The sequence below is a fragment of the Lepidochelys kempii genome, chromosome 2 (assembly GCF_965140265.1).
Source record: "Lepidochelys kempii isolate rLepKem1 chromosome 2, rLepKem1.hap2, whole genome shotgun sequence".
NCBI classification, from domain to species: domain Eukaryota; kingdom Metazoa; phylum Chordata; order Testudines; family Cheloniidae; genus Lepidochelys; species Lepidochelys kempii.
In genome coordinates this window covers 234,084,014-234,109,929 of record NC_133257.1, presented here as the reverse complement: position 1 = coordinate 234,109,929, position 25,916 = coordinate 234,084,014, and the positions used below count along the sequence as shown (strand labels likewise).

Here is a 25,916-nt window from a genome sequence, read left to right as displayed (position 1 = left end):
TTCTTGCCTTCACTTCTTTAGTGAGCTGGCCATTAGCAGATATTACACTTCCAGGGCAGATGAAGTCATCAACTTTTTCATACTGCTCTCCATCAATCACATATCTGCCAGTGTTGACAGCATTCTCTCCTATCTCCATAGTCTTGGTCATCTGAGTACTGATACAAAGTCTCACGTTATCAGCTTCTGCTTTTATGCTCATAAAGAGTCTTTTCATTCCATCCAAGTCATCCAATTTGACTATATCATCTGCAAAATCTAAGTCTCCTGCCCAAACAATACCAGTATCCTTGGGAGCAGCCCATTGCTGTTTTCATTACAAAGTCTATGTCAGTGTAAAAGAGAAATGGAATCATTTTCAATCCTAGCCTTACGCAGTAACAATCTTAAACCACCCCGTGTCTCCACTCTCTGTCCTGATGCAGCACACAGATTTGTCATAGAAAGCTTTGTAAAAACGGAATAGGGAGGGAAGTATAATTATTGAAGGAGATCAGAAGAGAGTGATATATTTTAATTTTGAGTTATGGTATTCAAAAATGGTAGGAAAAGAAGAAAAACAGAAGAGAGGAAACTGATGGGAAGACTTAAATAGTCCTCACAATTCCAATATTTATAAAAACATGTCAAGGTTCCTTCCTCACACTGAACTTTAGGGTACAGATGTGGGGACCTGCATGCAAGACCCCCTAAACTTATTCTTACCAGCTTAGGTTAAAAACTTCCCCAAGGTACAAACTTTGCCTTGTCCTTGAACAGTATGCCGCCACCACCAAGCATTTTAAACAAAGAACAGGGAAAGAGCCCACTTGGAGACGTCTTCCCCCAAAATATCCCCCCAAGCCCTACACCCCATTTCGTGGGGAAGGCTTGATAACAATCCTCACCAATTGGTAGGGTGAACACAGACCCAAACCCTTGGATCTTAAGAACAATGAAAAAGCAATCAGGTTCTTAAAAGAAGAATTTTAATTAAAGAAAAGGTAAAAGAATCACCTCTGTAAAATCAGGATGGTAAATACCTTACAGGGTAATCAGATTCAAAACATAGAGAATCCCTCTAGGCAAAACCTTAAGTTACAAAAAGACACAAAACCAGGAATATACATTCCCTCCATCACAGCTTATTTTACCAGCCATTAAAGAAAAGAAAATCTAATGCATTTCTAGGTAGATTACTTACTAACTTAACAGAGTTGGAAGGCTTGCATTTCTGATCTGTTCCTGGCAAAAGCATCACACAGACAGACAGAACCCTTTGTTCCCCACCCCCCTCCAGATTTGAAAGTATCTTGACCCCTCATTGGTCATTTTGGTTCAGGTGCCAGTGAGGTTACCTTAGCTTCTTAACCTGTAAAGGCTTTTGCCTCTGGCCAGGAGGGATTTTATAGCACTGTATACAGAAAGGTGGTTACCCTTCCCTTTATATTTATAACAACATGGAACTGATTAGAGGCAGAATAAACACTAGAAGAAATGTGGAGTAAGAAGATGAAAGAAGAGAGAGAGGACAGGTCAAACTGGGAGAGAAACAGACAGAAATGGAGGATCTGTAGCAAAAGGGGTTCTTACATCTTTTAATCCTCGATTGTTGCCTCTGTAATGCTCTGAGAAATGTATTTATGTTTCCTTTAAATATTTGTCTTCATGCTGCCTTCCACCAATGCACAAGATTGTGGACAGAGACAGAAGAGAGCTGGTAACTGACAGGGAACGATCCCTATGATGGATGAAGAAGCAAGTGGGTAAAATAATTAAACATGAATTCATACTAGCTATTCCTTTGTTCTCATTTTTGAGAAAGGAGGGGAACAAAACCTGACTTATCTGCTAGCATAGATTACTTGGATGGAACAGTATATAGAACTCTGCTGTTGTAGCAGAAGTTTTTGGATTTGCCTTAGGAGATAATCATGTTGTTTTAGTTAATCTTGTATTTTGACTGATCTTCCTCTTTCCTGCCTATAACATTTGTAACCATGCAATGTAATTTCCTTGTAACAAAGCAGGTGTAAAAAGGGGAAGAGAACACCCTCTTCTTTCATGTCTTTCTTTCTTTCTTTTAATACCTCTCTTCCATACCCTTCTTTGCCCATCCTTCCCCTCACCATCCATTTTCTTTCTTGTGTGTATGTTTTAGGGTGACCAGATGTCCCGATTTTATAGGGACAGTCCTGATATTTGGGGCTTTTTCTTGCATAGGCACCTATTACCCCCCCGCCCCATGCCCTGTCCCAATTTTTCACACTTGCTATCTGGTCATCCTAGTATGTTTGTATGTGCATGTGCATAAGCAGCAAATAACTGGGACCATGTTTTTTAAAATAATCGGTGTCTCCCTGCCAGCTTAATTAAACTGAAAAGGGAATGCAGCTTGCCAAGTAGGAAAATAAACTGGACTCTCTGCCCTATATAAACATAATTAAAACTTTTTACTTAAAATATTTAGCAGCCAAAAAGATCAGGAGACAAAAATGTCATGTACAGTTTCATTTGCTGGAAACTCCCCTGAACTGAAATTGGAAGAGGTGACAGCACAGTATGCCCTAGGCCTGCCTTGCAGCACTGGTCTCCCTGCAAGAAACTGACCAGAACAATATGAAGACAATAGCTCTGGTCTGCAATCTGTAAGCAGCATGGACATTTTTTCCTTTCCCTATGACAAATATTTAAATTTGTTTTTGAGGTGGTTTGAGGTTTGGGGGTGGTGTCTGTGCATGCTTTTATAGGTAAATATTAGTTTAATCTGAACAGCTGAATCCTTAGTAGTAGTTCATGGCTGATTCAAAGCCTCCAGTATGCTGAGGCTGAGTTTAAACAGTTACCACTTATCTGGCAGGACTTCAGATGCCTAGCGGCTGAGTTGAACATAGTGTCAAATGAAGAAGTACTTGTCTGAGGAACTGAAAAGCACATTGGATTGCATGTCTCAAACAGCCCTGGACTGTCTTTTCTTCTTAATCTTGGTTTCAAAGCAGAATGAAACCTTTTGGCTTTCTTCTCATCATCTCACTCTCCCATTTAGTATTTGACCTCTGCTTCAGGTATTGCAGGAATGTGCAGCAAATGACACTGCAGGATTGCTATTTACATTGGTGCTGCAATTTCTATAGCAATGAAAATGTACTTCCTCTGCAGTTTGCAAACTTTGACAGCTGACCTGATAGTCTGACTTACAGAGGAAGTGTTAGCAGCAACTTCATCTGCAAACAAAGAAACAGCAGAAGTACAAGAAGTATGCACAGCCAAATATGACAGTTCTTTTACATCAAATTTCTGTTACTCTGTTTCTGCAGTTCTTGCACATGCAAGACTGCCATTGATTTCAAAGAGAGTTATGTGCGTAAACACCTACAGATGTGGGGCAACATCTTCCTTTGGTGTAAAATGGCATAGTTCTATTAAAGTCACTGGAGCTATAGTTATTTACACCAGCAGAGGATCTGGTATATGATTTCTAACAGAATAGGCATGGAAATTAATTCATAAATGCATAAAATGATACACAATCAATACAGGTGTGAACCTGGAGCCTTTGTCCAAGGCCTAAGACACAATACACATACATATTGTATTGTTTTAACTATACTGGTGCTCCTCACTGATTCATCTCTCACCAGAACTCAGATATTCTGACACCAAACCATATATGCCGACTCCTAGCATAATTACATCATCACCAGGATCACCAAGAAGTACCACCACCCAGTGCCAACACTTATTAGGGAAAAAGGGGTGAGTGGGGAGAAGTCTGACCAGCTTTGGAATGCTGTTAAATATGTGCAACAGCTATTTTTGTCTACCCTAAATTTCTATTTTTATACTGGTCTAGTAATAGTACAATACCCCTAGTCTAGATTCAATTAAACCAGTATAAAAGCACTTAACAGGATAGTTTATCCCCATGAGGGAATAATAAGCTATAAGCATATATGGCACCTTTAAATTAGTATAACTGTGCCACCCTCGGGGTTGTACCAGTATAACCATTTTATTAATCACACCCCTAACCAAAATAGTTATATTGGTATAAAAACTGTGTGTAGAACCAGGCCTTATACACATGTAGGTACATTGCATAAGCCCATTCTCTCAGTTCATTCGTTCTGTTAGCATCCACAGTGGCTTATGCTAGCTTTCTTTCAACACCTTTGGGGAAGGGGTTAGGAACCCCTTTTACCCTTAGCTGTACCCAGGCTATTAGATCATTCCTGCCTCTGCCTCTCTTAAGATGCGATGTCAGTTTCCTTTTCTCTGAAGTCTCTGAAGACTGTACATATTACTTAAGTCTCTCCCAAACTACTAGTCTGTCAGACTATCAACTAGAGTACCAGCAAGTATTCATGGAAGGCTGTTTAAGAAATCCCTGAATATTGTCCTTTTCCTCCTTTGATGTGATAATAACCCAATTCAGGGCCAAAATACAATAAAACTACATTATTTCTCTTTCCATCTAGGGTAACTTTGAATAAAAGCTGTGTGTTCTTTATATTGTTTAAGTTTCTCCTTTCCTAGTCCAATTTTTATCTCAATAATTATTTGCATTTAATAATTGTTTTTTCCTTCCTCCAACAGATTACATGGGATCTAAGGAGTGGGTCTTAAGCAGTTTCCCTAAAGAGTCATTTTCTCACTGATTGTATTTGACAATTCTCTGAAGAAAATAGTTCATTACTAGCGCCCTACCAAATTCATGGCCGTAAAAAACGCCTCACAGACCGTGAAATCTGGTCTCTCCCTGTGAAATCTGGTCTTTTGTGTACTTTTACCATATGCTATACAGATTTCACAAGGGAGACCAACGTTTCCCAAACTGGGGGTCCTAACCTAAAAAGAAGAGGCGGGGGAGTTGCAAGGTTATTGTAAGGGGGTCACAGTATTGCCACCCTTACTTCTGCGCTGCCTTCAGAGCCGGGTGGCAGCTGCTGGCCAGGCGCCCAGTTCTGAAGGCGGTGCTGCCACCAGCAGCCGGGCAGAAATAAGGATGCCGTGGTATGGTATTGCCACCCTTACTTTTGTGCTTCTGTCTTCAGAGCTGGGCCCTCGGCCAGCAGCTGCCACTCTCTGGCTGCCCAACTTTGAAGGCAATAGAGCAGAAGTAAGGGTGGCAATACCATACCAGGCCATCCTTACTTCTGCATGGCTGCTGGTGGCAGCGCTGCCTTCAGAACTGGGTGCCCGGCCAGCAGCCACCGCTCTCCCGCTGCCCAGCTCTGAAGGCAGCGCTGCCGTCAGCAGTAGCACAGAAGTAAGAGTGGCAATACTGTAACCCTCCTACAATGACCCTGCGACTCCCCCACAATCCTCTTTTGGGTCAGGACCAGTGTTCCCTCTAATTTTTCCCACCCATGTATGAATTAATTTTGTTATGTGCACCAGTATGGAGGTGATGTGTGACATGGTGGGCCAGGGCCAGGTTGGGGCACCTCTCCCATGGCTGCAGCAGGTCCGTGCTGGGGCTGGGGCTGGGGAAGGGGTGCATCTCCCCATGCCACGGCAGGTCCATGCCGGAGCTGGGTTGGGGCGCCTCTCCCATGGCCGTGGCAGGTCCATGCAGGGGCTGGGTGAGGTGCCTCTCCCACGGCTGCAGCAGATCCAGGTCATGCTGGGTTGGGGCCAGGGAAGGGGCGAGTCTCCCCATGGCCGCGGCAGGTCTGTGGCTGGCCTGGGTTGGGTCCGGGGCTGAGGGAGACGCATCTCTCCCCACCACAGCCCTGAGTGTCTGCGCAGTGCTTAACAGGCTGCTGTGCAGCCACGCGGGAGCGCAGCTTAGAGGGAACTTAGGTCAGGACCCCTACAGTTACAACACCATGAAATTTCAGATTTAAATAGGAATTTGGTAGAGCCCTATTCATTACCATGCAGATAGAGGGAGCCTTTGACATAGAGTAGTTATTGCAAAATCTCCTTAAGAGAATCATAATTTACTGAACACAACATATTAAACTCACTGTAATAGATAAAATTCATATGAGGCTGCAAGACATTAACGTCACAGAGGCATTCAAGGGCCATTTCATGAGTAATAGTGATAATGAGGGTTCAAATCAAGTAGGGTGAGGGGACGTTGAACCTGGATCTCCTAAGTCATGGGTGTGTGCTCTAACCACTTGCCTAAAGGTTATAAGGGTCCTGCTCTTCCTTCGTATTTTATGAGAAAGGGCTTAGGTGCCTAACTGCAGGAGAGAGTTCATAGCTGTTAATGGAGATAAGCACCTCTTGAAGATTCAGCGTTTTGCACGTAAAGTCCCTTTAAGAAGTGGGGCTTAGGCCACAAGCCTCTCCTCAGCATTTCCTGTTGGCTAGCATAGGTGACTCCCCATTCACCTTGTTGGCTTTTGTGAATCCCATTCTTAGGTGCCTAACTCTCCCCACGCATTGTATAGGAGCTTGGGCACCTCACTCGTGGTTGTGGATTCCATTAGGTGACAAGGCATCAAAGTCAGGTGTTGCAATGCTGAACTTAAGTTTCCTTTGTGAATCTAGCCCTCTGTGTCTCATTTTCCCCATTCCTAAAATACCATCCGCATAGAACTGTCAAGAGGCTAAATTCATTCATATTTGTGAAGTGTAGATTCCTTCAGAAGGAACAATATAGAAAGGCAAACTTTGTTTATAGTAACACTGAATGAGGTTAAATACAAGTGTAACTTATATTAAAACGATACATCATGATAACAAAGGTAAACTGTATAGCATCCCCGTACACACACACTTCCAGGGCGGCCCATGGGCTGCTCAGCAGTGAGCCATAGAGCATGCTATGAGAGCTCCTCTACTGGCCTCTATACCAGGACTTACATATGATGTGCAAGTGCCATGGTGTGATGGAAAATCTCACCCAAAATCTTATGACTAATGAAAAAGTAGTTAGAGGAAGATTGAATTGAATAGCTATTTTTACCAAAGTAGATTAGATCTCCATCAAACAGAAATTTTCTCAAAAAATATGCAAGTAAAGCAAGTTAATAATGCATTTTATTTCTCAATCTGTTTATCAAAATGCTTATCTCTGTATGTTTCAAAGGTTGCTAAAACCAGATTTAGGAGAATATCCTCCTAAATATTTTTGACATATGAAAAAGAACATCTTTCTAACAGAAACAAACTTCTGGATAAGCACAAAAGTAATTAAAAACCAGATAATTCAATGATGTGACATGAATTACATGATGAAGAAAAGTGGTGTGGATGAAAACATCCTCAAGACTAAAGGATAAAAATAAAGATGAATTATAGACAGGCTCCTTCTTGAGATGCAAAATTATTATTCATATAGCTTCCCATACCTACTTACTTAATGCTCCAGTCATGGATCTAATTTTAAACAGAATAACAAATGAATTTATTTTTTACTGTTAGCAGCTAGACATTGTATTGGATGTTATTAGAAGTATGTAACTCCCTCCTCCTATGGAATTGTGGTATAGTAAAATATGGACTGTCCCTGTACTAGAAAAGCTTTCTAACCAAGTACATACACAACAAAAACACCAGAAATGGAGGATAGATATTTGGTCACCCTTTCTAGAGCAGTGGTTCTCAAAGCCAGTCCTCTGCTTGTTCAGGGAAAGCCCCTGGCGGGCCAGACCAGTTTGTTTACCTGCCGCGTCCGTAGGTTCGGCCGATCGCGGCTCCCACTGGCTGCGGTTTGCTGCTCCAGGCCAGTGGGGGCTGCGGGAAGGGCGTCCAGCACGTCCCTTGGCCCGCGCCGCTTTCCGCAGCCCCCACTGGCCTGGAGCGGCGATCCGCAGCCAGTGGGAGCCGCAATCGGCCGAACTTGCGGACGCGGCAGGTAAACAAACCGGTCCGGCCCTCCAGGGGCTTTTCCTGAACAAGTGGTGGACTGGCTTTGAGAACCACTGTTCTAGAGTAATGACAGGTTTCAGAGTAGCAGCCGTGTTAGTCTGTATTCACAAAAAGAAAAGTAGTACTTGTGGCACCTTAGAGACTAACACATTTATTTGAGCATAAGCTTTTGTGAGCTACAGCTTATGCTCAAATAAGCTCGAAAGCTTATGCTCAAATAAATGTGTTAGTCTCTAAGGTGCCACAAGTACTCCTTTTCTTTTTGTTCTAGAGTACTTAGAGGAGGAGTATCAGGGGGTAGCCATGTTAGTCTGTATCCACAAAAACAACAAGGAGTCCAGTGGCACCTTAAAGACTAACAGGTTTATTTGGGCATAAGCTTTTGTGGGTAAAAAACTGCCAGCAAGCCAGAAACTTTAGCCAGATTCTTCGAATATTAACCTGATCCTAAATAAATAATGTATGATATTATAAGTTAACGTTTTATTGTAACTTAGTCTTAATTAAAATTTAAAAAATAAACTTCTCCATGTTTCTAGTGTAATATTCCAATTTAGATCCATTTCCCAGGAGACATTGCTAAAAACAAATATCTAACAATGTATATAGGTTGATATCACACATTAATTTGAGGCCAACTACTCATCCCGTGCACCAAGCATGAATAAACAGGCTTTTCATGGGATATTGATGCATGAACTGGGTGAGGTGAAGCTTTCCATCCTTCAGCCTGGAGCAAAGATCTGTCGTAGCTGCATAGCCATTCCATGCAAAGTTGGCATTTTGGTTAATGGATAATACTTTGCAGACCCACTGGCTACTCTGTGAGTTCTACACATGGAAGGCTTGTGGGTTTGGGCTCTACTCCTTGTGAACCCAGAAGGGGTTAACCACTTCACTGGGCAGAAAGGAGGAGGTTAGCCCTTTTAGATTGCACAAGCTGCAAGATGGGCAGTTGTGGATTATTAAGCTTCTAGGAGCTGGAACTGACAGCTGTGCTGCCTAAGTGGGGGAAGTTATAAAAAGGAAGCAGAAGGCCCCAGAGGGAATTAGCTAGCTGCTCTCTAGCTTCATCCTGACTAGGGGGAAAGAGTAACTAGGGAAATTAACTTCCTGCTTGAACTAAGGAGGCCTATGCTACTGCCAAAGTGACCCCAATAAGACTGTCTTTATTTGCTTGTTAGTTGAAGTAGATGGAAAGAAGCTGCCCTGTGTTCTATTACATTTACGATTATAACCAAGAGAACTGCCCCATCACTATGTTATTTTCCCAAGGATGGGAGTGGAATGGATTTTCTATTTTTTGTTTTTAATATAATTTAATGTGACCCTAACCCATAGTGGTAGCTGGCGTTCTTGTTACTGGCTTCATAGTAGCAGATTGGGTTTCCTGCTGGAGAAGAAAAGAAAACTAGCAGTGCTCAAGTTGAAGCATCAGAGTTACACATGCTTGTAGAGTTATTAATACTATTTTTTCTATAAATCAGTTTTTAATATGTCTATATCTTCAGAAAATATTAATTTTGCTATCTAAGTCATTGGTCTTTGAAATTATGCTTATCCATGTTCCAGGGCCATTTGAAAATTCTTCCAGTGCTGTAGGATGCTGGGAATTCAGTAACTTAAAAACATATCTGAGAAAGATGCTAGATAGTCAGGATAAGTAAAATGCTTATGCTTGTAAACTTGTATGGAAATTATTACTGGCTACATACATTTTGTTTCTTCCATTCGTGAAAGTAAAGGATCAGAGGGGTAGCCATGTTAGTCTGTATCCACAAAAACAAAGAGGAGTCCGGTGGCACCTTAAAGACTAACAGATTTATTTGGGCATAAGCTTTCATGGGTAAAAAACCCATGCATCTGAAGAAGTGGGTTTTTTTACCCACGAAAGTTTATGTCCAAATAAATCTGTTAGTCTTTAAGGTGCCACTGGCCTCCTAAAAGCGAAGTGATTACCTCTCTTTTTGTATTCATTAGATGAAGGGAACAGAGATGCCCTGTTTTCAAAACATCTTGTCTTATTCTGTTAAAGCAGTTTTCTTTAAAATATTGAATTGTTTCACACTCTTGTAGGTTTAATTTTCCTTTCTTTAGAAGACAATTAATATACAGTTTGTTTTCACCACATTATAATGCGTTTTTAAAGAATCACAAAGAGATTCTAGAACTATAGACAAGCTTTAAAGTATCCCAGCTTGGCTAAAAATGACATGTGCTCGGACCAATTTATAAAGAAATAAAACAATTTATAAGCATGCTCCAGCTGAAATTAGTCTCTATGGCAATTGGCCCAGGGAAACTCTGTGGGCCTTCTGTGCTTTGCAGCTGCAGAAGATAATTGCAAGTCTTAAGAGGAATTATCACCTTCCAGTAGCCAAGCAAATAATCACTTGAGTCACTTAAGAATTCTGTGATTTCCCCTTCTTAAAGATAGAGTCCTTAACTCACCCATCACAATTGTCCTTATTGACAAATAAAGCTTGTCTTAGACCATATGCATATTGGGAAAATACCATGTTAGAAAACATGCTAACATGCTCCACTGTGATGCTAAACATAACTTAGCAACTAATGTCACCAGGAACAAGTCACGTTTAAAAGCTGGTTAGCAGGTCACGGTTAATATCAGCTTCTCTTTGGCTGGTGAGATGACAGCACTCCTCCTGTTTCAATCTACTCTAATCACTATTGAAGTTAGTCAGGGACAGCCAAACATTAGTACAGTATTGGCGAGGAGAAGAGACAACTGCCCAGAAACTCCAACTGAGAATATCCTGTGCCAGATGAAGAGTGAAACAAAGACTGATACAGACAGGATGAAACAATGAATTCTTCCAAGCCTATGCTGAGGCTGTATTACAGGCCAAGAGAATCTTCCTTTCAGCCTCCATTGAAGCTCCCAAATCCCAGCCCAAGGAGCTATCCAGGGTGGTAAACCACTACACGAATCCTGAGTGTCTACAGTCTGCATCAGAACCAACTACTAACAGCTGCAAAGAACTATCATCCTACTTCACTGAAAAGAAAATGCACATTTGGGAAGGCTTCTCAAACAATCTGGATCCACTCCACCTGCACCCACCAACCAACAGCATGCATTCCAAGAGTTCAGTACATTCACTCAACATGAAATTCTGGACTATAAGAGAACCCTAAAGGAGTTTCAGCCCAAGACTTTTGAATCTGATCCATGCCCTTCCTGGTTTGTGAAAGAATCATGGATAATTGGTGCCACTCGTGATGAAATCAGCAAATGCCTCCTTCAAGGGAGGAATCTTATCTTCTTCCTTCAAACACATAATTGTATGACCAACACGAAAGAAACCCACCATGGATACATTGGTTCTAGCCAACTACTGCCCATGTCAAACCTTCAGTTCCTTAGCAAGCTCAAAGAGAAGTTAGCCAAAGGCCAACTACAATCCCATCTTGTACAAGACCAAGTACAATCTGGATTCAGTATGAGACAAGGAACTGAAACCACTTTAGTGGCACTGATGATCTGCTATCAATGGATAGAGGGCAGACATCCATTCATATTCTCTTAGACCTTTCTGCAGCATTTGACTCTGTTGACCATAAGATACTGCTATCTCACCTGAGGGAGGTGGCAGAGCTCCAGGGCAATGAACTAAAGTGCTTTGAGTCCTTACTGAAGGGATGCATCCAACTAGTAGCAATGGGAAACTACCTCTGCCACTAGACTGATCACTTGTGGAGTCCAAAAAGGATCAATTCTCTCCTTGGTCCTATTTAACATCTCCATGCAGCTACTAGGTGAACTAGTCAGATGACATGGCCTCAATTGCCAGCAATATGCAGAAGAAACACAGCTCTACCTATCTTTCACCACATATGACCTCACCACGACCAAGAGGAGCCAGTACTTGGATGAGATCAGTTCATGTTTGAAGAGCTGGTTGAAGCTGAACGGGACAGAGCATATGCTGGTGGACATAGGAAAACATTCTGAAGAGTCTGCAGCCATGGCACAGTTGAAGGTACACACCCACAACAGGTCAGTTCAGTCCCTAGCTTAGGAGTGCTCCTGGATTCCTTGCTGACACTAAGCTGTCACTTAGCAACATCCATAAGAAAGGCTTTCTGGCATCTCCGGTTAGCTATCCCATCCTGACAAATGATGGCCTCAATTATACCTTTATCACCTCTTGTCTAGACTACAGCAATGCAATATACCTAGCCATGAAGGCTTTAGTGCTTAGGAAACTCCAACTGTTACAGAATACTGCAGTGTGTCTCCTCAGCAACAAAGGCTACTGAAAACACATATGACCTGTCCTCCACTCTCTACACTGGCTTGCTATAGAATTTTGAATCAAGTTCAAGGTCTTGGTCATTATCTTCAAGGTATTACATGGCTCGGGCCCAGGATATCTAAAAGAAACAATGGAAATGAAGATTGTGGTTAACAACTCTGTTCCTTTGGACGAGGGAACTTTCTACAATAAGGATAAAGCTCATCTGTCCAGGAAACATGGCTTTCTTGGGAACTAGTCCCAGACTGTGGAACGAACTCCCACAGAAAACAAGGACCATCACAAATCTTACCACCTTCTGTTCCAAGTGCAATGCACATTTCTTTTACCTTTTGTTCTCTCTCATCAATGTATAGGGGTATGTGTGTAGTATTATGTGACTTTAACATTCCACTGCGCACACTTCTCCTGCTGGGGAGAGGATGATTCATGTGACAGATATTAGTTACATTACTTAATGCAGTATTGAAAGGCACTTTTGTCAATGAAAGTAACGTTGGTGTAAAGCCGACAAAGTTATTATATCTGCCATTTGTGCATAGCTTACTGCTTGCATTGGCACTGCACCTATTAACTACGAGTGCCTGTGTCAATGTAAAGTGTTGTACACCATGGGTAGGCATCCCAGTGTGCTGCGTGCTGCTGTATGGCACAGTGCCTTCTGGGAAGGTTTCACAATGTGTTGTGGGACAGAAATGACTTGCCTAGGGATCTCTGGAAGCTAGGGGTCACATTCGCAGTATGCAACTTTCTGCAGCCCATAATGCAATCCATATCCCATGAATTTTCTTGCCTTTTTTTTAAATCCTGCAAACCTGTGCAGCCCTCTTTGGTGTCCACCATCTTTGACCATAGCATGAAGCCTGCACAGTGCTGCACTATTTTCATGAACATTGCAAATATAGTACAAACAATCCTCCAGTACTTTCAGACCCACAGGAAGAACCGCAACAGTGGGAAACATGATTATTTCTTCAAGGACAGACTATTAAAAAGACATAGCAAAGAACAATTCAAGGTTATTGGTGGTGTTCATGGAGCAGCTGCAGCTGGTAGAGAACTCCTTCTGGGCCAAGGAAATGAGCACTGACTGGTGGGATCACATCATCATGCAGGTTTGGGATGATGAACAGTGGCTGCAGAACTTTCTGATGCAAAAGGCCAGATTTTTGGATCTGTGAGCTGAGCTCACCTCAGCCCTCGTGTGCAGGGACACGAGAATGAGAGCTGTATTGACAACTGAGCAGTGAGTGGGGATCACGCTCTGGTAGCTTGCAATGCTGGATTCCTACCTGTCAGTGGGAAATCATTTTGGAATTGGAAAGCCCATGGGAGGGAGGGACATTGTCATGCAAGTGTTTGGGACCATTAATTATGTCCTGGTACACAGGACTGTGACTCCTGGCAATGAGCAGGACATAGTGGATGGATTTGCAGCAATGGGGTTCTGTGGGGTCTCCACCAAGTATGGCATACAACTTGTTGTAAAAGTGGCAGGTCTATGGCTCAGCATGAGAATGAGAGTTGGCCTCCTTGGCCTTGTGGTATGTCTGGTGCAGTTCCTTTGCTTTCATGCAGTACTGCTGCTGATCCCTGTCATACCCCTTTGCCTGCATACCCTGTGGAATCTTTTCGTAGATGTCCACATTTCTACAACTGATCCGTAGCTGTGCCTGGACAGCCTCTTCCCTCTGTAGGTCCAGGAGATCCAAAATCTCTTGTCTACTCCAGGCAGGAGTGCATCTAGTACATGGAGCCAGTGTGGTCAGCTGTGCATAAAAAGAGAGAGTTGCTAGGTGAGCTTGTGGGGTGTTTAAAGGGTGGGGGCTTCCGGCCTCCATGACCCTTAGGCAGTGGAGTTCACAATTGTGATTAGAATAGTCACTGTCAGGCATTGTGGGAGGTGTGTTAGGGTTGACATAGAGAGATAACCTGGGTGACACAATATCTTTTATTGGACCAACTTCTGTTGGTGAGAGAGACAAGCTTTCGGGCCACACAGAGCTCTTCATAAGGGTTGACATAGGTCACACAGTGTCTACACTTGCACTGTGTCACCCTCTATAGATCAACCATGGCTGATTGCCGTTCAGGGAGGCAGTTATGTTGTGTTAATTGCGTGCTTCTGTTGGCCAGAGATAAATATGAGTGTAGACTTATGGACAAATGGGTTGACATGAGGTGACTTACACTGACCAAACTTTGTAGTGTAGACCATGTCTCATATACTATGGTGATGAGTGTCGTATCAGAACCTACAGAGTATAGAATAGCCATTGGGTGCTGAGCTCTTTTAAAAACTGGCTCTAACTTTATTTTTGGGCACATAAGTAAGTGATCTGCTTTTTTTCCCAAAAGTGCTGAACATACAGCAGCTTCCGTGTCTGCAATAGCAACTTCAAGCACCTATAATTTTTATTTTTTTTTGGTGAATCTTGTTTTAGGAACAAAAAGGAAACAGTCAGAACACCTCTCCATATACTCCTACATAACTTTATAATTTAAAAAAGAACTATGGAGAATAAGCTCTGAAGTCCTTGCTCTTCCTCCTTCCATCCCACCCTCTCTTCTACTAGAAACTGCAAAGATTAGAACACAATAAATTCTAACACCTGTTTGGATGCAAGTGGGATGGAGAATAAGCACCACTGAGTTATCTGGCTTTCATCTTGGTTAAACTTTCACATAAAAGATGGAAGTTATAGGGAATTGGAGAGGGTGAGAGACTCAACAATGGGTGGTTGTGTGTGCAAATTCCTCTAGATATATGAGCTTACATGTAAATCTGATCTTTTTTGCTGAGTGATCAGCCCACGAACAAAGCGAGATCTGCAACATTCCGGATCAATATGTGCAGTTCAGAAGGTGGTGGATACATTGACAGTGCATGCTTAACCTGTACAAGTATGTGGAACGTGAACACTTGCTAGAGTTGTAATTACTGAGGGAGATGTGTGGGATGTAGGTGGTATTTCCTTATCAGTCAGAGTCTGAGACAGAAGGAAGTGCCTTGCGAAGATGCCAGTTTGTCAGTGTGTGTGTGTGTGGATGCTCTGGCATGGTTATGAAGTATTTTGTAACCTGTTATTTCCTTGCTCCTTAGGGCATGGGTAAAATCACTTAACTAACCGTAATCCCTTTTCAAATGAAGCTTTTAAAACGGAATATTATAGAATACATACTACAGGGAAATATCTTTTTTTAAAATACGGGCAAGGCAAACTGATGTTCCCACAGGATAAGGATCTTCAAACTAGGCACGAGAGAGATGATGGATCTTCCCGGTGAAGCGCCATGGGGCTGCCAGTCACGGCAGCGCACCGTGACCGAAAGCCTGGGGCTGGGGGACTGCACGCCCCGGTGCCTCAGGGCAGCAGCGGGGTACCGCTGTACCGCTCGCCCAGGGCTGATGCCCGCTCCAGAGGCCAGCGGGCCCCTCCTACGCAGGCGGGTGGAGGCAAAGGGGAGCGCGGTGCGGTGACGGGCTCGCCGAGCTCAGGCAGGTGGCGGGACGAGTCTTCGCTAGGCTGGGGGACGGGCTGGCTCCCCACACGCCCCCCGTGACATGGAGACAGCGGGCCCCTCTCCGCCCAGGGAAGGCAGCTGGCTTTCCCCAGCCCGTCCCCTCCCCCTTTTATTAAACGGGGTTTTCCCTCCGCCCCCCACGTACCCCAATGTTACCGCCTCCGCCCCGCTCCGCTCCGGGAGCGGACCCAGAGGGCACAGTGAAGGCAGAGAGGCTTCGTTGCTGCCAGTGCGCATGCTCGGCTCTCTCGGGCATGCGTATTGGTAAGGAGGGAGCCGAATCTCACGCTGCCCCCTAAGCCGTTCCCGCCCAGGGGCGGGGTCGCCGGACGCGGAGCGCGGCAGGCGGAGGAAGCCCTGGGGAGGAGGCGGGGCCCTTGCAGCGAGCGGCGCAGGCGGCCAGGCCAGGATGTGCCTGGCATCCCGCGGCAGGCAGCCCGCCACCCCCGTGCAGCGCCAGCCGCCTCTCCTCCGCCCGGGCCCGGGGCGCTGAGCCGCCCCCTCCCCTCGGCTGCGCCATGGCGGCCCCCGGCAACATCGTGTCCGTTATGGCGAGTAAGACCAAGACCAAGAAGAAGCACTTCGTGGCGCAAAAAGTGAAGCTGTTCCGGGCCAGCGACCCGCTGCTCAGCGTCCTCATGTGGGGGGTCAACCACTCGGTAAGTGCGGGGCTCCCCGGCCTCCCTCCCTGCGCCGGGCTCCCCCAGCGCCCGCCCCCTCCGCAGCCCCCCGACCGCCCAGGCAGCCGGGGACCGGGGCATCCATCCCCCTCCTGCGTGGGGGGCAGCGCCTCTTCCCGCGTGTGGGGGGCGCCTCTCGGGGGTGACAGCGGGTGCGCGGCGCCCCGGGCCGGGCTGGCGGGGGGCTCCGGGCGTCTTGGCGCTGCCGGGGCCGTTCTCGTGGCCGGGCTGCGCCGCTCGCCCTGGGGCTGCTGGCTCGCAGCAGTTGCCGTGACCGGCCGTGGCGCAGGGCAGCGCGGTGGCGGGGATCGGCTCGTGCTCTGCCGCCAGCCCGCTTGGCTTCGCCGCCGCTGCTGGGGACGGACGCGGCTGGCGGAGTCGCGGTGAGTGTCCAGCAGCAGCAGCAGCAGAGAAGCGGTTGCTGTAAAGGGGAGGGGGCGAGGGAGGCTCGCTAGCCGCAGCTAGTGCAGCCTGCCTCCCTCCCCCGCCTCGAAAGCACGGGTGTTTTAGTTGTCTGAGCCAGAGAGCGAGCTGGGGAAGTCGGAGAAGCGCCGCCGGCTTGCAGTGCTGCAGTCCCCTGTCTCTGAATCAGCGATAGCGGTCGTGGAGCGGAACCCGTGCGATGGTAATCTGATTATGAGGAGGAGGAGGAAAGCTGAGACATGACCACTGGGTCTGGGCAGAGCCATAAAAGTTTGCATATCTACATGCATATTGTCCCTGATCTGCCGTACTGCTGCAGCAGCTGGGTGGGAGAAAACTGTTTCGCTTCTCGTGGCTTTGAGGTCTTCAGTAGCTAGGGGGGTGTGTGTGTTATGTACATGTCTCACCTTCCCACCCCTCCCCCTTTGTGTAACTGTGACGATTGTTAAAACGTGAGACTACTGAGGTCTAATGTCTGCATTAAACCTTTCTCCAGATAAGGAAAGGTGACTGCATAGCTGATCTTGAGTGCCTGGGGTAGTCTGTGTCCTGTTGATCAGTGATGCAATTTATTAAGCAGTGGGCAAAATACATAACAGAGGAGTCCATTAAGTCACAATATTTCTCATTATGATTTGGGCTGTTCTACCTTCCCAACAAGATCTGTTCTTAAGAAGCGGGCATATTGGATGTATTATGGTAATAAAAGCAATTATAAGCTTTTAACTTCTTGAGTTCTGGTACCTCAAAAACAGTTTAAGCAAATGTTTCTGTTTTTTGCTGGGGTTGAGAAAGTTTTTTGTGTGTGCTCTTGAGATGGTAAAACTGCCAAATGGCAACACTTGCCAAGTGTCATATCACTGTGCAGTTGATACGCTGTTATAACTACATGCTCTCAAGGAATTTAATGTAGCCAGATACATAAAAACTAATGGTGGCTTGAGGGTTTAAATTGGGAGCCTAATAATGAGGGTGTCACATGCATGGGGCATTATGTGACTCAAGACACAGCTTTGCATCTTTAAATAGCTAATGCAGAAGGCTAATGATGTAGAGTCTAAAGATCACCTAAATCCAGACATTGGGGAGTAAAGTCAAAAGCTTTTTGGACTCTTATGTTAGTTTTTTATTGGTAGTGTTAGCTCTGTACTGTCACACATGATATTTTCTATTCATGGAGGCACACACAATTGATACTTTGGAATTCTTGCAACTAGTTAATAGGAGATCTAGCTTGAGATCACTGAATAAAAGCAGACATTTCAGTACAACAATAAAGGTGGTCTTACTACCAAAAATCAGACTCTCCTTGCCATGCCACCCAACCCCTCTGGTCCTGCTTTTTTTGTAAAGTTCAACAAAAGGATTTTTAAAGAAAATTATGAAAAGGTCAATAACCTCATCCCAAACCTGTAGTCCTCAGTCAACAATCTAATCATTCGATCATACACCATTTAACAGACTTGACAAACTTGATGATTTTTTTAAAGAAAATCTGTAGGTTCAGATTTCTTTACAATGGTGGGCAAGCTTCATTATCTCCATGGAGACAGATAAAGTAACTAACTCACAGAGGCTATGTGACTTGCTTAAGATAACAGAAGAAATTGGTGGCAGATCTCAAAATAGATTGCAGATCTCCCAAGGGACAATTGTATTTGGTGGCATCTTGTATACTGGACAGGTAAGGGAGGAGAAAGTATATATTACCTTTTGTCACTATTACTAGTCCTATTACTATTACTAGCAGAAAAGACCAAAATGTGTCTCCCACCCTAATGGTAAAGTAAGTAGCAAACAAGACAACTTCATGTATGACACTTATCAAATGCTGTTATAGAGCAGTTTGAATTATGTTTCCTTCAAGCTTAAAGCTTCTGCATATCGGTTAAGGAAATATAGCAAAATCTAAGTGCAAATAACTTATGGGTTAGTAAATCTTGCTCATTTCCTGTCTTTCTCCCTCTTTCTTCATTTCTTTCATATCTCTAAAATTCATTCTGTCCCACATATCTTTCTCATTCTGTTCATTGCCCTCTTTTCCTTCTGGGGGGAAAAACAGCCTCTCCTTCTTGCTGTTTCTCATTCACCACCTGTGTCATTTTTCTTCCTAAGGTGCAACATTGGGGAAAGAAGGTTGAATCCTTTCTCCCCTGTTGCAGTCCTGTCAGGTTCTTCACATTCTTTCTCTTCCCTACTGCTCCACACCCACAAATAACTTGAACATTAAGGTATATAGTAGGATGAATTCTGCAACTGTGTGGGAATGAACAGTTCACTTCCTAGCTGTGTCCTTTGTTTCACATGCTCTGAAGAGACGGGAGAGCAGAGGTGCTGTCAGTTGGCTAGATACAAGAGTGAGGTGGCATGTAGGGAGCTGTGCCTCTAGTGATGAGAAACAAATTTCTGTGACGCTATAGAACATGTAAGACAAATCTGGTATGTATGATGCAAGACTTTAGAGCAAAATATGGAACTATTGTATGAAATGCAGAAAAGATGAGAAGCTTCCTTCCATTGTGAAAACTATTTTTTTGTGTATGAGGCATTCTGGACAAGAGGATACAGAGTAACACATTGTTCCCTACACTTTGAGTTGAAAATAACAAACTAAAAACTTGGCTAGGGCTCAAGTGAAATATCAGTGTTTTAGCAGTAAACTTACTTAAAATAGTCAGTTTCATGTGAGAAGTGTTTGATTCTTTGTTGGCAGGAAGTGGTTCTGAGCATGAATGTGTGATATACAAATCTTCCCATGGTCAAAAAAGGATAAACTTATAAAGATTAGAGTGAATAAAATGAATTTATATCCACACTAGCCTGTTGCATTTTATGTCAATGGAGGAGGAAGAATTTTTAAATGACTTCTCATCTTGGACAATATTGAAGCAAAAGGACATCTGAAGAGGGGAACTTTGAGGTTTATCCTGCAACAGAAAAGTAACAAAGTAGCTTTCAGCAATTGTGTTCCAGTGCCAAGATTATGACAATTTGGCAGCTTATAAGAGATCTGGAAGAAATGGGGGGGATATCTGGATTCATCAAGGACAGAGGTTGGAGATACTTCAGAGTCAGTAAAAGAATAAACTGGAAGCCACGAAAGACTTGGACTATTAAATGAGTGTGGCTATAAAAATAAAAGAATGTGAAGTCCATAATGATAGTAATGAGACTAATTAACCAGACACAGAATAGATTACATTCATTAGAGGAAATAAGACTGACAGTAAGTGTTGGCAGTCTTAGATCTGCTTTCTAATACTAAGTATGTACATCAACCAATAAAGAAAGGAATAATGCCAGATTTTGAGATTTTGTAATACAGAAAGTATAATAGAAGACAAAAAGAAAGGAGAGAATATGTGAAGCAGTCACTGTATCCTGTATTTGAAATATAAATGAGACAAGAAAACACTGAAAGGGGAAGGAAATTGACAATTTGGAGTATATTGAATGAAATCAGATTCAGTGAGGGTAGTGAACTGGGGAGGGGTGTTATAAGAAAAGCTCTGAAATACTACTTGTGCATAGGCGGCAAAGAGTCCTGTGGCACCTTACAGACTAACAGACGTATTGGAGCATAAGCTTTCGTGGGTGAATACCCACTTTGTCAGATGCATGTCCGACGAAGTGGGTATTCATCCATGAAAGCTTATGCTCCAATATGTCTGTTAGTCTATAAAGTGCCACAGAGCTCTTAGTCTGGATCTGGAAAAGCGGCAAACACGGCTACCCCTCTGATACTTGTGCATAGTGATGAGTTCTAATTATTAACAAGGTTCAAAGTGCCTTACTAAGGTATTGTTGTGAATTCCCATTCCCTTGGGGAGAAGGGGTGAAATCAAGCAGGATTTCTTCCCCCCCCCTCCCCCGCCGGGATCTGTGCTTGCTTTTTTTTTTTTGGTCTTCTGTCATTTTGAACTGGTAAAACCACAATATGTTCTGAAAATCTCTTGATGCTAGAAACATCAAGGTTTAATCTGAATCTGTAAATGAAAATTGATCTAAAGTAAAAAAAGGAAATTGAGAGCACTCAGGTTCTGGTGCCTATTGGAAAACAAAGTTCTAGAGCTGTCTAGAAGCCTAGAGGGAAAGAATACGTAGTTGGTGGTGACTGGAGAGATAAGCAGGGCTGCTTGATGGAGATATGAATTGTTAAGGAGGGGGAACTTCTGGAAAGTAGGCAAATATCACGTGATTTTTTTAAATTATTTTTTAAAGCTGGCTAGCAAATCTGTTTTAGTCTTTATAGGTGAATTCACTAAGTGGTTCTTCCATTCTAATCACAGTAAATATAAAAGTTGCTACTCGATAGTGCAAGATTAGAGACTGATTTGACTCAACATGCCTGTACTTGAAGGATGTGATGGGAAACTAGCAGTTGACTGTATTACAAGTATTGTAACTGAAGTAATGTAAACAATTTTTCTAAAGTTAATGTAAACATTTCCCAGAATACTCAAGTAGCAAGAAAGACAGAGCACTTGTGCTCATTTTAAAATGCCAAAACTAATTTATTTGGAGTATTGCAGATTAAATATGCTATTGAATGAAACTTGGCCTATTGAAGTAGAAGAGTAGAACATGGAGTTTGATTCTCCAGGTGAGAGATTTTTCATGTTGCAATCATAGTAACCTCAAAGATAACTTAAGTCCTTGTTTCATGTATTCAAGCAGTTCTCCACATGTGCATAATTTAGGAGTAACCTTATCTATTGGAGTTGGACACTTGAAAATGGCAAAGATGACTTTGGTTATGCTATTAAAACAAATAGGGCTCTATCCTTGAAATGGGAGAGAAGGGTGGAGGGCCAAGGTGATCATATGCCACCTTTATATCTTTCCCCCAGAGCTGCAAGGGGTTGGTTTGGTACCAGGATGAAGTTAGAATGACCCTGTGTCTACTGTTGTTTATGCTGGTATCCCCTAGAACAGGGGTTCTCAAACTTCATTGCCCTGGCAACAAAAATTATTACATGACCTCAGGAGGGGGGGACCGAAACCCGAGCCCACTCCAGGTGTGGGGGACCGAAGCCAAAGCTCAAGAGCTACAGCCCCAGGCCACAACAAGTCTAAGATAGCTGTGGCAACCCCATTAAATCAGTTGTGACCCACTTTGGGGTCCCAAGCCACAATTTGAGAACCACTGTACTAGGTGGTTGTTTTTGCCAGTTGGGATTTGGTGATCCCTGATAGCACTCCCAGGTACTTTTCAGCTGACTGCCCTACTTCAGTCTGCTGTCTTGATTGCATGTTTAAGAACTTGGATGGAGCAATATGCAGTTTTCTTTTCAGACAGAAAATCCTGAGCTACATTAGAACTCCTTTGCCCCACTTGGCATATAGGCAATGTGCAACGGTGGTGTTACTTAATTGTAAGCTCCTTGTTTTGGTTTAATGTATACCTTATTTTGAGTAAATAGGTTTATAAGGTGAATTGCAGTTTGTTTCATAAAATCTTTTCCCTTCCCCCTTTGGTTTCTAGACATTAGGAAAATAACATAGAAACGAGATTTAGATCTCTACAATATCAGGAAGGATGATAGGAAGATTGAGAAAATGCTAAAACTCAATTGCAGTCTTTATTCAAACACTTTGTTAGATGGGGTTTTAAAGGACTCATCTACACTCAGTAGTAGCAGCAGTTGCCACTCAATTCCAAACAAGCTATAGGAGTGACTGTGAGATGAGCAGTACAGCTGCTATCATGGTTCACTATGCTTCTGATCCCTTTGCTTCTTGAGCTGATTTTTTTGTATCCAGTTTTGAGTAGAGAGACCCTCTTCCCCTTTTCTTATACATTTTAAAGTAATAATTAAGACTGTTTAACACCTGATGGTTTAAATCCGCAGCTTTTTGTCTTGTAGCATCAGCTGTCTGCACCACAGATTACTCAAGAAATATCTGTTCAGGGGAGGGAGGGGCCAGGCATACCAACTGTACTAGCAACTGCGTAGCTATTATTCATAGCAGCGATGAATGCTGTTATTGCAGTTGTCAAAATAGTAGCTTTCTCCAGAGAAGGAAATGGCAAGACTAGAAGTTGAAGGAGTCGATGTGAATTCAAAATATATTAATGATAGACTTGAATAAAAATACTGTAGTATTTTTTTGAAAGAAGCAGACATTAGAAGACACTAGGAGAAGACTTTCCAAGGGGAGACAGGAGGAAATAAAACGTGGTTTATTACACCAGCAGGTGTAGGTAATAGAGCAACTAATAAAGCAATTAGAACTATTAAAAAAAAGTCAACTGGGCATCACGCCCAGATACACTAAATCCTAGAATGCTGAAGAAAATCGCAAAGGAAACAGGAAAGCCTTTACTGGAAACCTAGTTCACTATGCTGTAGGCGCCACAAGAGACTTGGAGAGTGTTTGGCTCTTATGTCCCAGGGGGACACCAGGAAAATACATACCTGGAAACTTGACTTCTGCTGTGTGAAAGGTATTTAAAACTCTTGAAGGAATACGGACAGGATTGATAATTCAGTAAAGGATAACCAACATAAGGTAATGAAAGGGGGACCACGTATACATGACTTTCTTGTTGCAAAAATGTTGTGCAGTTAATAATCTCCTCCAAAATCCAAATACATCTTTGATAACACACACAGATTAAGATGCACAGTAAGTGTGAAACAGGAAGAGTTAGCAAAGTCGGTCTTAAAGTAGATCACTGGGAAAGCTGTTTCAGTCTGTAATTTGAGTTTATGAACTAGGATGTTGCGAAGGCTGATCTTTTTCCACTTGACATCGGAAATAGAGAACAATTTTCTAAATTTAACAGGTTTATTAACCTTTGCAGGGAGAGGCAGGATTTAAGAGAGCAAACAAGTTAATAAGGAACATAAGAATTGTCTTACAGGTTCATGCTTGTGCTTCATCTAGTTTTGTAATCCACCCTCTGATAGAGGGAAATACCAGATGCTGTAGAGAGGGTAGAAGAAGGCCCAAAGTGGCAGGGTACAGAATTAACAGCCCAGAGGAAGAAACTACTTAAGGTCCATCAGTAAGAGGCTGTCTATACTCTGAGGCAGAAGGGTTTATATCCCTCCTATTCATTTGGGTGGCTCTTTATATCCTATATAATGTAACTGGCTTTTCTCACTGTCCATGTAAGTGTCTAATCCTGTTATCCTTTTGGCCTCAAATACCTTGTGGGACTGAGTCCCACAGGCTGCTTACGCATAGAGTTACTATATGCTTGCTGTTTTAATGTTAGATGAATCTATATTTTGTTTACCAGCAAGAGTTACTTGTAAGCTAGGGGTAGAATTGTCAGTAGAGATGTTTCCAGAGTGGTTAATGGGGAAGTTGTGGAAAGATTGTTATAAAGTAAAGCTATAAGTTATATATACACTATTGGTCCTGAGGGACTTACAGTCTAATTTCTATAATTGTGTGGCTTTCTCCTGGCTTTTAAGGGTGGCCTATAGTCTCTAAGGGGGAAAAAGTAATGTGTGTGAATTTAGTGCCTTATATTAACTTTTTAATTCTTATCGCCGCCTGTTTTTGCTTTGTACTCTGGCTTCTTTCTAAACCAGTCATGTACTTTTAGATGCCCCCTCTAACAAAGCAACCATTAAATTTTCTCCTCCCTCACTTCACTGTAGTCCAGCAGAGGTTGCCCTGTAACTTACAGTAAATCTAGTTGATTTGGTACCTAGAAGTTTGTGTGGGCTTTGTTTAAATCTAGTTTTTTAAATGTATGCCATGCAGACTGTGACTCAGTAAATAACCTGAGAGCTGCCTCAAACTTGAGATGCTTATCTCCATACTATATGCCAGACTTCAAGGGGCAAAGTTAAGGTTGGATAGTTGTGTGGGCTGTGTGTGTTTCATAGAGTCGTAATGGATGAAGGATTATATGGCAGAGGAGAACTGAATAAATCTCTTATTTGTCCCTTGTGGATCTTCAGTGTTGGTTCTTAAAAGTACAGAATTCTTGTAAGGAATGTCTCTGGAGTTTTAGCTGGAGTCTCTTGAAACGTGTTTTCAACTTCAGTTCTCTCTAACAGTCTGAGAATCTTTCCCTAGGTTCCTTCACCCACCCCACCCCCCCTTAAAAAAATCAGTTTATCGAAGTGCTGCAGGTAGTGAGACTTGCTCTAACTGTCCTTTTGAAGTCTGCCAAAGCGGGGCTCCCCGTTGCAGACATTAGTTAGTCTTCATGACTAAGTTTCCTGCACTAGCCAATGTCCAACCCAGGTATAACTCTCTCATTCCAGCTCTCTCTTGTGGGCTTATTAATTTTGGATAATACTCCCATGTGCCACTCAATCCCTTGTTGGTCCTTGCCCCAGCATCATGACTCCTCCCTGACTTATGTCGTGCATTTCTTCCCCAGTCTCTTCTGCTGCCTATCATCCATGTCTTGTTCAGTCCAGCAGTAGCCCAGCCTGGAATCAGCTGCAGGCTGGTTTATATTTTAAAATGGTTGTTTGTAAACTTCTGTTATATATAACAGAGCTGCGTGCACAAGTGTGACTTGACCTGCGTGCACAAGTGTGACATGAAAAATGGAGTGGGAACAAGACAAAAATAAAACATGGCATGCTACTATAAGACTCAGATACCTCTGTCTGGATCACTTCTCTGGCATGGCCCCAACATACTGGAAATAAGAATTGAACTTTCTTTAGTTTGGTTCAGAAATGCTAAGTGGCTTGTTTCAGCAGAGGTAGTTAAGTTACAAAGACTCGGAAGCAGTGTAGGCATGCTTACAAAGTACTCGCTTATGCGCAGGCCCAGGTTTTGCTTATTGTCTGAGCCTGTGAGCTTCTGCTTCCTGTTGCCTTTCTGAGAGGGAGAAAGGACTCTAACTTCTCTCATGTGCCCTTCCTAGCTGCCTTGTTCATATTCCTGACCTAATGAATGCTGGGTAACACCTTTTGTGCCAACTATAGGGTGGAGGAAGGGTTATTCAATATTTGTATCTTCTCATTGTTCAGTGTGTGGCCCTAGGCCTTATTTATTGAACACTATTAAAACCGTGCTCTGAAGATGGAATTATTATTTTCTGCATTGGCTTTTCTGCAGTGTTCATTACAATAGCACCTGAGTCCATGTGGAGTGAAGGGGTGGTAATATCCTTATTTTACAGATGGGAAGCAGAGGCACTGAGATTATAGTCAAAAGAACCCACTAATTCTGGATGCCCCATTCAGACACCTAGGATCTGATTTTTTCAGCATAC

The 25,916-nt window shown here is 43.2% G+C and overlaps 1 protein-coding gene across 2 annotated transcripts in view; it reads left to right on the top strand.

Annotated features, from left to right (window-relative positions):
- The first annotated feature begins 15,927 nt into the window (after positions 1-15,927).
- PIP4K2A (phosphatidylinositol-5-phosphate 4-kinase type 2 alpha) overlaps positions 15,928-25,916 on the top strand; it is a 201,284-nt gene continuing 191,295 nt past the window's right edge. Inside the window, exon 1 of one of the 2 annotated variants that reach the window (XM_073334225.1) lies at positions 15,928-16,273. In XM_073334225.1, the coding sequence (XP_073190326.1) occupies positions 16,133-16,273 (141 nt within the window). In that variant the 5' untranslated portion in view covers positions 15,928-16,132. The remainder of the gene's footprint in view (positions 16,274-25,916) is intronic. The other variant, XM_073334226.1, reaches the window with a different exon arrangement.